Source organism: Vitis riparia, chromosome 15 (assembly GCF_004353265.1).
Source record: "Vitis riparia cultivar Riparia Gloire de Montpellier isolate 1030 chromosome 15, EGFV_Vit.rip_1.0, whole genome shotgun sequence".
In the NCBI taxonomy this organism is placed as follows: domain Eukaryota; kingdom Viridiplantae; phylum Streptophyta; class Magnoliopsida; order Vitales; family Vitaceae; genus Vitis; species Vitis riparia.
In genome coordinates, this window is record NC_048445.1 from 9794473 (window position 1) to 9806678 (window position 12206).

Consider the following 12206-nt stretch of genomic DNA (forward strand, 5'->3'; position numbering starts at 1 on the left):
ATTGTTGGATAATAATACAAACAAATGAAACAATATTCATATTAATAAAAACCCAATAAGATACAAATAAATGAATCCAACTAATACACATTGCACAAGTGGAGTATAAAGCAACAAAAACAAATTTACACATGACATGTTATGACAAATTTGTTTGATTACTTTCTCTACAAAGACATCTCATCTTTGGCTTATCCTCTTTATCTCAAAATATTTTGTTATACAGTCAAATATTTTAACTCAGGGATCAGGAACCTTAGCCTCTGCCCAAGTCATATGTGGGCACTTGGGCACATGGGGCTACCATGTTTTGAGGCACCCTAACCATTCAACTCACTCCAATGCAGATGATGACCTTGCAAATATTCTTGTGAATGTGGTTGACCCACCCTAAAACTTCTAAAAATAAAAAATGTTTTCAAGTATTAGGAAATGTTTTAGGATCATACTGTAAATTGGGTCTCAGAGCCCATAAGAAGAATAGAATGTATAGATACATCTGCTGCATCATAAAATGGTACAGCCAAAGATCAAACACCTTCATGATTATGATTACACCAACAGCATTTTGAACCTGACTTCATATTCATTCTATATTTTTCACTTATGCCCTCTTTATTTACAAACCATTCATATGGACTCAATATGATCAACAAACGACTTGAAAAAGATGAATTAATGTTAAAAAGTTTGAATTACAAAAGAGATTGATGAGAAAGTGACTGTAAACTAAGATTGACTAGAGGTGTTCTGTTTGTGAGGGAATGGGACTCGGATGAAGCGCAGACGAATTGGTTCGTCCAGTACAGAGACATCAATGTTACTCCATACCTCCGGTTTGGTGGGAAGCTGTGCGATTTTCTCAGTGATTTCCAGATCTTCTGGAAGAAGAGAACCAAACACAGTGTATGTTTGACTCCACTCATTGTGGTTTGCTAGGCTGATGAAGAATTCAGGGCCTGAACCAACCCATGCAACTGATCCTCTTCTTATCCGGGGGCATTCTTCTGTTGGGATTTCTTTAAACATAGTCCCATGCGCTGCAAGTGTTCCTTGAATCAGCGCAAAAGGAGGGCCAAATGGAGCCTAAATAGAAGAATGAGAAGGTGTTCAAGTTAGAAAACTGTGACAACCCGGTAACATTATTTCATAAACATACCAACAAAGAATTGTTGACATTCAGTTTGGATCCATATATAGTTGGAATTTTGGAGTTAGGAATTTAAAATCTGGGAAAGATATTACTTGCAAACCAAACAGCTCAAGCCATTAACTATCTCAGAATTGATTTGAATAAATACTTCCTCATTTGAGAAACTTTCCTCAGCGCGTATATATATATATAGGAGGCCTATTTTCATGCCTGTTTTAAGCTTTGCATTAGACATCCTTTTAGCTTAAGCCATTCCGAATAGTCACAGGAAAACTAAAATTTAGCATAAACAAAACAAAAAGATAAACCTAGAAACTACATTAACAGACATTCTGCATTAGTCTGCTCAAAAAATAAGGCATAATGGAAAATATCATGATAATCTCACGCTTTTTATGTGATTTCCCTGTGAATCCCAGGAGGTCCCCCGGCTTTCTGCACGATAAAGTTGGCAACCCACACAATGACGCAATCGCAGCAACTCAAGAATGTAGGCAACAGAATGAGGGGCACAATCTGGGAAGAGCTGCACAAATCAAAGATCACTGTAAAATTTAGGGGCAATAATCATTTTGTGAACCATGAAATATATGGAAGTAACTTTAATGATGACCAGGAAGCATGTGCTTTACTTGGGGCTCATGGGGAAAAGACACTAGAGTTGGGCCCTGGTTCTAAAACAATGAGGAAAAGTTTTGGAGACAGGCAATGTTGGGTAATATGAAGAGGAGGGAGGATGGAGTTCTAGTGAGCAAAGGAAAGAGTAGGGAGTTGGGTAAAAGCAATTAGAAAAGGATAGGAGGTGTTTGAAGAAAGAACTTGCTTTGAGGTAGGTAATAGAAGAAGAGTGAGATTTTGGCACAATTTGTGGTGAGATGAAGTTGTTCTAAAGGATTCTTTTCCTAAGTTATTTTCTATTGCAAGGTCAAAAGATGACTGAATTGGTGATGTTGGGGAGGTGGTGGGAGATGGTGATTTTTGGAATCCTTGGTTTTCAAGCAATTCCCATCATAAGGAGTTAGCTATTGTGGAGACTTCTCTACATCAAATTCAAAAAGTGGAGGTGTGATTGCAAGGATAGGATGGTATGGAAAGATTCAAAGGATGGATTTTCTTGGTCAAGTCTTTTTTAAGTTTTTGGAAGCTCCCTCTGCAGTTTCCTTTCCAGCAAAAGAAGTTTGGAGCTTGGGGGGTGCCACAAAAGTATGTTTCTTTGCTTAGAAGGCCATTTGGGAGAAGATATTAATGGTGGACCAGATAAGAAGAAGAGAAATGCCTCTTACCTAACTGGTGTTGTTTGTGTAGAAGCAACAAGGAGTCAGCCAACCTTATTCTCCTCCATTGTGGCTAAGCTGAAAGTAAATGGCAAGTAGGTTGGAATGGGAGTTTTGTGGGAAATAAAAGTGTTCTTGTGCTAGATTAGCTAGTTTAGGTCGACAATTTTGCACCAAATATGCACTAGTTCGATGTTGCGCAATTCCAAGCAACTTTTTGCCTAACAAGCTATTTGATAGAAGATCTTCAAAGTAGTAAGGGAAGTAAGCATACAGTTTGGACATGATCATAGGCTAATGGCAGTACGAACTTGCACCAAGAGCATGAAAAGGGGTGTAGAGAAGCTCGAGTATTGAAAAAAGGGGGGAGAATGCTTGAGGCTCCAAAAATGATTGCTCAAGTACCCTGGGCACCTAAGCGTCCAAGCGAGCACTCTTTGTTTGTGCGTGCCTTGGAAGTCCTTTCTATAGAAAGGCATTTGGTGGGTTGATCACAGACAGTTTGAAGGAGCATGTGGAGCTGTGTTAAAAACATGAAAGCACAGAGTAAGTGCTAGCCAGATAAGTCTCCCTTGGGAGAAGGTTGTGTGTAGGTCAGGTAAATTTTTGTACTTTCTTTTACATATTTAATGGGTTTACTTGCAGTCAATTGAAACCTTTGGTTTTATGCAGACGAAGAAATCTATGGTGATTTCCACATATATTGTGTGTCTCATTGTGTTAATTGATTCTTCTACTATTATATACACCCCTAAAGCAACCAAAACTAATCTTGGATAAATAGGAACTAAAAGAATTAATCAAAGTTAAAATTGCACTTAAACTTTTGGACAACCTATTCAATCCCCCTAGGTAGTTTGAAGGATCAAGAACATAAATTTCAGTTCGGTTTGGAGTCTGATCCCTCTCTGTTTGCTTTAGTCTATTTGGCAAAAGAGGAAACATATGACCTTTAGAAGGGTAAGGGCAATCGATTCCACCTTTGAAAGATACGTTTATTGGCTCCCTATTTTTTTTTTATGTAGAGGTTATTCAGGTGTTGTTGTTGTTGATGAGTCCTCCTTTGTGTCACTTCATTGATTATACAGTCTCATAATTTTTGTTTTTTTGTTTTTTGTTTTCTTATAGCTTTTTGGCACCCTTTGTCTACTCCCAGGGTAGTAGAAGTGAGGCCTCTTTTTGATTGGCCCTTGTCAATGCATATTCTCTGTTAGCCTATCAGAAAGAATTTATATTTTTTTCTAAATGCCTCATTTCTTGCTAAGATGACAAGGAAAACAACGAAGTTGGGATTCATAAAAATTAAATGGATTTGCAACAGTTATTAACATTTCACATACCCTGACCACATATTCTTAAAAACCCAAATTGGTATAGGGCGGCTTTAGTTGGGATGGTTTCAGTTTGGGCCCAAACCTACCACGAAGTGATCCCTATCTTATCTTCCCAAGGTACAAATCAAATATCAAAAGAAAACATGATTAAAGTAATGGCATCAATGTATAGAATGTTAGGCATTTGAACATGTAGGGAAAGAACATACTTCTATATGAAGAACTCCATATTCTGTTTGCAAACCAACAATAGCCTACAGCAAAAATAGGAAAGAAATTATGAATTTCCGAAATTCAGTAGTTTTTGCATCAGAAAGAGAAAAAGCAAGCATGTTTCATTGCACAACACTAGTATTGAGATTGACACAGTACGAGGAATCTTCCTTCCATCATAATCATTGTAAGGACAGTGACATGGCCCTCCCTTTGCACTAAAAGCTCATCCCTGATCTGTTGAAATTTTCTGTTTTCCTTACAGAACCATATTTATGATACCCATATGACATGGAATTGCTTTTTGCCTCATAAGAATAGATCCCTACTTTCCATAACTTTGCAATTTAAAATAGATTATTTTTCTTCTCACTTCTTTGCTTCTTGAATTTCCTCATTTCTCCTCAATTGTTTCTCTCATGTATTTGATAGAATAAAAGGGGAACAAAAAAATCAAAATCTTTCTGCAGCATATTAAACAGAAAAAAAAGACAATAGGAGAGGTTTTGTCAAACGATTTTATAGGAAATGAAGAAATTTATCGATGAACAACAAATAAAGAGTAGAAGGATGAAAATTCCTTCATAAAGAAAAGAGGAAGCTAAAGAGACCCAAAACCCTCAAAACATATTCAGTGTACAACAAGAGTTCTATGACTCAACCTAGATTTTCTTATTTTTCTCCAATTTATTTCTGTTCTGTTATCTTTATAGGCTAAAAACAATTTTGTCTTTTTCACTTTTAACTAGCCACACCTAAATTTTTGTCATACAATCAAGTAAAAAATATGGCGTACCTAAGCAAAAACATTTTTACACAACAAAATTTTCTCTAAAGTTCTAGAGATGAATCTTGCAACAAATGTCATGGTCAAAATCTAGATTGCATGTGGATAGGCAAATCAGGACTGTATCACTAAAGCCCAAGAATAATCTTTGTTTTTCCTAGCCAGAAACAATTTTCAATAAATTAATTTCTAATGCAAAATGTTATTATCTTTTTCAAGTTCTTGAAATGAGGATTGCTGCTTGAATTGGAAGGTGCGTTCTTTATTGATCCGTTAGGTTAACAATTAGCTTTATATTGAGCCTTGAGGATATGTAGTTGAATAGTGAATATACACCTATATGCCAAGCAAAACCAAATAAATAAATGATTGCCAAAGATTAGTGACTCCAAGTAGGCTTTTCATTGATCAGTTACAATAATTTGGCTTCGATTTTAGATTTTAATTTTATTTGGTGAACATCTTCTTTGGCATGCCTGCTGTTTTACATGTAAATATTTCTTTTAATGTAATTAAGTCAAATCAGGAAACTTAATTCAGTATAATTTTTTTTTAAATATTTACTGATGATATAATATTGTTTTCCCCCCTATTTTCGCTAAAGGCGATGCCAGTTCATAACCTTTTCCTTGTAAATCAAGAAACCAAGTGAGTTACTTCCTCAGTGTCCTAATTTATTGTGAGATAAGATGGAGTTCATTCAAATAGTGAAAAGGTCTTAAATGACTGAAAGAAACTTCTACATTTCATTTATTTGGAATAAAATAAACTTTGGTAAAAGGAATTTTTTTAAAGTACACAAGGTAAACATCAAAATTTTGAATCAATGGGTTTGCTTTGAACAAGTCACCATGCAAAAGCAGAGCTTAGATGCAGTTTCTGCCAGTTTACTAAAGAAAAGACAAAATTTCTGTCCTACAGTTTCTCTACTACATGCAGTGCCCTTAACCAAATCACTGCAATAGGTCTTAGTGCAAAATTTTTCCAGCAAATCCAAAGCTACACTAACCACTCTCTATAATATTGCAATTACAGAAAACGATTCTGACTTGCAGCAGCTCAGAAAGTAGAAGAGAGTTCTTTTGTAGCAAAAACTAAAGCAATAATACAAAATTCCTTTTTGAACAATTTCAATGATTTCAGGCAAGAAACAGATACTTACCAGCAAGTAGAAGAATATTTTGCATGCTCGGGTGCTATTTTAACAGATAAACTATAAGGGTGGGAAGACAACTGCACACCTATTATACTATGTCTTGATTATCCCTATGGAAACTCAATATAGTCAGAACATGATATACCTCTCCTTTCCCAAAGATAAGCCCAGAAGTCCACATAACATGCTCTCCCGAGTCCCGCCGATCAGGGTAGAAGGAATACTTCTGTTTCTTCAGCCAACACTAAAAGCAGGAATAAGAAGGTAAGAATCTCAGAATCATTAAAAATGCATGTCTAAATGCATACAAAACATAGATATCCACAATATTATACAAATTTGTGATATTAAATGGAGGACCTAACTTGATTACACTTCCTCTCCTCCAAAACTTCTGAAAGTTACCAACCCAAATTGATCAATGTATCCATGAGAGTTGTAACCCACCCATGTCCTCCCCCCTCCCACCACAGACCAAACACCATGTAATCAATACTGACCATATTGCACTGCAAATTTTAATAGTTTTCACCAAAAAAAATTGAACTTCATTACTCGTTACATTGATTTCTACCTTAATTATATTGTTTATTAATTTTCTTATACAGAAACCAATTCAGCTCTCCACACTTTCCAACCAAATGCAATTAACTGAACAAAAAATTTAAATAAAAATTATTTTTTCAAAATACAACCTACAACAGGGATTGATCAAATAACAGACTGAATTTCATTACTCACTACATTGACTTGTAGCTTTTCCATAGTTTTGTTCAACATTTTTTCTGCATTAATTTTCTTATATAGAACCCAATTCAGTTTTTCAAATTTCTAACCAAACAGTCAACCATCCCCACAAAAATTTAAAGGAGAAAATCCACAGTCATGATTGATCAACTAATAAATTTCACCAAACAAACAGAAAATGACACCAAAGCCCAAAAAGGGCAACATACCTCACCAAACTTGGCCCCACAAGCCTCTCTATTCCCGCAAAACACCCAAGAATCACACAAACACGGCCCATCCACGCCACTGCACATTGCCTTGCAAGCCCTACAACATTCCTCTGAAGAATTGACCTTGAAATCAGCACCCCATTTCACAGCATCACCCCAGAGCTCCAAATGCTCAATCCCTCTGCAGCACTGCGCCTCTTCTCTCCCCAAAACATCACCACTCTCAATGGAGTCTAAAACAGAAGAAGTGGGAGTGCGTCTGAGGCCTGCAGAGAGTAAAGTGTAGACCACGCAACAGGAGGTTGCACCCAGGAAGAGGAGGGCCAGAAGCGCACAACGGCCCAGTTCTGAGTCGGTTTGCCTCCGACCCATTTGAGTTTGAGACATAAATCGTAAAACCCAGAAACCAATTCTCTTAATTCGGCGTCTTCTTCTTGTTTTTGGGAATTTGAGATGGATGAAAACAGAGGCTGTCTGGAGTCTTCATGGCGAATCATGGACAAGTGTCTCAAGAATAGATCCGACTCATACACGTTTATACCAAAATGGGGTCGGATTCTCGTCATAGCTCCACCCATTTATTTATTTTTAAGTAATTTTTTTATTTACCTATTTATTTTTAAGAAATATTTTATTATAAAGGTAAAATAAAACTAATTTAGAAAAAAATATATCCAATTTAAGAAAGCTAATGTGTTATATTTTAGTCTTATTTGATAAAACTTTTCAAACCGAAACTCATTAAAAGTTGATTCATAATGAGGAAAGCTTAATAGAAAAATGTTGGAAATGAAAAATATTTCAAAGATGAACCTATTCCCACAATATTCGAGAATTTTTTTATGGTATCAAGATTAAACAACATGTTCTTTGATTTAATGTCAAAGAATTTCCTCCCCCATCTTATTGTATTCATCTTTACTTGGTGATAAATAAAGTATCAATACCTTTCTTTTTTATTTCTCATAAATTTCATAAAATGAGCTTTCTAGAGATTCCCAATAACCAAACTTAGCGTGAATTACTTAGGATCTAATAAGTCTAACATTGATTCATTCTGACGTGTCAATTGAGCAAATGTATCCATAGTGACTAGGATGGATGTCTCATATCTAAAAACTGACGATTCGCCTTGTCAATCCATCGAGGCTCAAATAAGTTGATTTTTGCCCATGAATTATTTGTGTCAATGGATTAGTTCGATCCAAAACTTGAGATAATGAGAAGTAAAGTTTAGAGGAAAAATAATTTTTTTAAAAAGAATATTTGAATAAATATCTAAAACCATACTTTCATTCATTTGTGTTTTTTAATATGATTTATTGGTTTTTTTTTTAAAAAAAAAAGAATATTCATACAAAATTTTATTTAACTAAAATTTCATTAAAATGTCAATAATTACACTTATTTGTATTAAAACAAATTCAAATATGTTGTAAATAATTACTTCTACTTATTATATTATTCCATGCAAAAAATAAATATTTTAGTGATTTTTAAAATTAAAACTAAAATTGTTTATATTATTTTTTAAAACAATTATCAAATTTATTTGAATTATTTTTAAAAATAAAAATCTGTTTTAAAACTTAAATGTAATTTGTTTTTATGTCATGTATCATATAAAATATTTTAAATTATATTTTATATTTTTAATTATTTTAAAAAACATTCTTACATTTTACATTATTTCACTATAATGAGATTAATATTTTTAATTTTATACAACCTTATACTATTTATATTGAAACCTTTCTAAATTAGTCAAACTCACATAATTCTAAATTTAATAAAAGTTTTATCCGCTGTTGTGGACCCTATATTTTTAATGATGCGTTCTCACTCGATCGGCGAAACTCGCTTTTCATTTATTTGGTGAAAAAAATATGATTTTTAGAAAAGATTTGGAGTCGTCACTTACTTCTATTTATTTTTAAAGGAGAAAACAAGTAAGAATAAAACCCCTAAAATGATTCCCGATTTAGTTGGAAAAGTTATCTACGAAAAACCTGAGTCTGGGTTCAGGGATCAGATTACTTATTGGGAAGGTACAGTAAATACCGTAGGACCCCTCTAAGTCCCTAAAAAATGGGTCTCTACTAAAAAATGTGAAGCAGACATAACAGTTATTTAGGAGATCAATGAATACAAAAAAAAAAACATAGTTAAAAAATAAGTCATGATAACGAAATAATAAACAAGTGAGGGTGAGAGCATACCGTGGTAGAATATAATAAAGTGTTGTCATGAAAATAAGGTTAGTGTACAATGATAAGTATAAAACATCTCGTACAAAATCAATCAAAACCAAACAATTTCAACCACACAATTTACTTGAATTATTTTCGAAAGAAATGTTATGAATATTGGGCCCCCACCAAAACATGATTTATTTTGTTATGAATTTATTATCATGAATTTCATTATTTTGAAATTATGAAAATTTATTCATTTTGATATTTAAAAAATTTTGAAAATGGGAGTTTTGAAAATTAAATTTGAAATTTTGGAAATTTTGGAAACGGAATCTTAAAAATTAGATTTGGAATTTTGGAAATAGAATCTTAAAAAAATAAATTTAGAATTTTGGAAATTTTGTAAATGAAATCTTAAAAATTAGATTTGGAATTTTGGAAATTTTTGGAAATGGAATCTTAAAAAAATAAGTTTAGAAATTTTGGAAATAGAATTTTAAAAAATTAAGTTTGGAATTTTGGAAATTTTGGAAATGGAAACTTAAAAAAATTAAATTTGGAATTTTGAAAATTTATTTGACAATGGAATTTCAGAAAATTAAATTTAAAAAAATTGGAATTTGGAAAATTATTTTGAGAATGAAATTTTGGAAAATTAAATTTCAAAATTGAAATTTCAAGAATGGAATTTCGGAAATTTAAATTTAAAAAATTAGAATTTTGGAAATTTGGAATTTCGATAATGGAATTTCGGAAAATTAAATTTCGAAATTGGAATTTTGGATAATTATTTTGAGAATGGAATTTTGGATAATTAAATTAAAAAAATTGGAATTTTGGAAAATTATTTTGAGAATGGAAATGAAAATAAGATTATTTGAAAATCACAATAAGCTAATAAAATAAAACCACAACTAAAAATTAACAATTTTTTTTTTTTAAAAAGACAAAATAACATGGAATCCACTAAATTAAACAACTGGAATTTGAAGAACATATGAATTAATATAATATCATTCAAAACTTAAAAAATTAACGAGCTTTAGACATGAGCATACTACTTACGATTAATTAATTTATTAACTAAAAATTATAAAAACCATATAAACTAATTTAACGTCAATCCAAAACCAAAATTAACGATTATTTGAAAGATAAACATAGTACTAAAACATATAACCTTTAATAATGGATCATGAATTAGAATTAAAAATAAAAAATAAAAATATTGAGAACAAAAAAATATTAGTATGAATTAACAACCAAAGTAATCGAATAACGTCCTAAAAACACAAACCAAATACCATGGAAAGAAACTAAAATTAATGAATCTAAAACATGAATATGATAACCCAAATCCCATCAAACTAAAAAAATCAAAATTCTAGTAGATGTGCCAACTGAACATGATGAATAAAAGATAAAAAAAAAAATGGTTTTAGGACTTACCTTATGTAGCCATGTGCATGCTTATATGTGTGGTGGGTACACCTTCACAGTGTGACCTGCGGAGAGATCCTCTTTGGTGCGTGTTGTAGAAGGATTTTTAATGAAGAAAATGATGTCACTACATGGTATCTTCTACTCCTCTTGATGCATGCTATCCATATTTTCCATGGTGCATTGGCCTTTAATAATCCCACTAAGCATGTAAGTCTATGCATGGTGGTATCCGGAATCCTAATGGATGCAGCCCCGTCCAAAAATTTGGTAATAATCTGCTTCCGAAACCCGTCCCAAGCGTGATTCCTCATTGAAAGAATGTTTGCTGGTCATTTTTATTTGAGATGGTGTTATATGGGTGATTTTTCCAAAACCATGGTTGCGTGTCCTGTGTAGAGTGGAGAATGATGGTCTCAAGTGTCCTCCCTCCAAACCGAAATATGGTTGTGTCCTCAAACCAAGATTCTGATGGTGTCTTTCACCAAACCGAAATCTGATCATGTAATCTCTTCAACCTTTATTCGAAAAAAAATTTGGTGTTAATCTCCACTTGAAAAATTCTGCTACTTGTGTTCTCCCCAAAAAATACATGCTGATGATGTTTCTCTTCTAAAACCACGTTCTCAATCTTTAAGAGGAAATTTGGTTCTGCGCAAATATGATGTGCGCCATTCTTAAAGGACCAATCTGGTGGTCTTCTCTCACAACTTGATGGTGACTCTTGTCAAGAAATTTGATGCTCTCCTCTTGTAGTCCATGCGGCTGCTACTTAATAAAAGAAAAGGCAACTTAGAAAACTCTCTCACCATGCGTGTTGTAGCGTGTGTGCCCATCTCAAATGTTGCGATTGTAATTGGAGATTCTAGGAGAATCATGTGTTGCTGCCTCAACAGATAATCATGAAAGAACATGCATTCATCACGCTTGAGAGTTGTCATTAGCATAGATAGAGACGAGAGCATCTGCAACACCAGCAACAAGTAACACCTAATATGGATGAAATGTGAGGCAACTCACAGGTCCAATCTTCTGGGCCATAGAGGTTGGGTTGAATCTAATGGTGCATAGTTGTGAACCCTCCAGGCTAAAGACTTTGATGAATTGTTTTGCTTAACCACTTGCAATAAGGGGGTATGTCGTTGAATAGCCAAAACAGAAAGTGAACCCCCGTATGAGCATCAGTTGTGAGGTAGGCATGATTGCCATTTCTCATATCAAGGAACTTAATTTCACCCGCCTCAAATGCACTCAGAATATGGAGAAAGGCAATCAAACGACCAAGCAAGAGAAAGTAAGATTTTACGTATCTCACACCTAAATGTTCACTATAATAATGATTTTTCAAGAGAGGATCATCAAATAACACCATTTGATAGGCTTTGCAGGATCCAGCCTTGGCTGAAAGCCAATTCCCACTACTCTTTCTACCGTCCTAACGTGTGGTTGTGCTCAAGAGAGTAAAAATGTTAAGAACCAATACAGGGAATAAGCAAAGCCCATGTTGGAATATGATGATGAATGAATTGAATAAACAAGTTGCTCTTTATCCAGATCCCAAGCCATGATAGATGATATCTTGCCAACAGAATACAGATATCTTGATTGTTGTTGTTGTCAGTCCACAACAGCATTCACACTTTCTTATAGTGTTGAATCTTTCCAAATTCAAACATTTCCATCAAGTGAGGCAAC

General features: G+C 33.6%; 1 protein-coding gene across 2 annotated transcripts; it reads right to left on the bottom strand.

Moving 5' to 3' along the window:
- Positions 1-472: 472 nt before the first annotated feature.
- LOC117931614 lies at positions 473-7375 on the bottom strand. Of its 2 annotated transcripts, XM_034852599.1 has the most exons (5): positions 6874-7375; positions 6063-6161; positions 3971-4015; positions 1542-1679; positions 473-1086 (listed from the first exon to the last, which is right to left on the bottom strand). In XM_034852599.1, exons 1-5 carry the CDS (start codon positions 7261-7263, stop codon positions 730-732), a joined length of 1029 nt encoding a protein of 342 aa, XP_034708490.1. In that variant the 5' UTR covers positions 7264-7375; the 3' UTR covers positions 473-729. The 2 variants fall into 2 exon arrangements, with proteins under 2 accessions (XP_034708490.1, XP_034708491.1); XM_034852600.1 differs by lacking the exon at positions 3971-4015.
- Positions 7376-12206: the final 4831 nt, after the last annotated feature.

Coding starts and splice junctions, on each gene's coding strand:
- LOC117931614 (XM_034852599.1), bottom strand. CDS start 7,263: ATGTCTCAAACTCAAATGGGTCGGAGGCAAACCGACTCAGAACTGGGC. Junction 6,162..6,873: donor GTGGGGCCAAGTTTGGTGAG/GTATGTTGCCCT, acceptor TCCTGCTTTTAG/TGTTGGCTGAAGAAACAGAA. Junction 1,680..3,970: donor ATGGAGTTCTTCATATAGAA/GTATGTTCTTTC, acceptor TGATTTGTGCAG/CTCTTCCCAGATTGTGCCCC.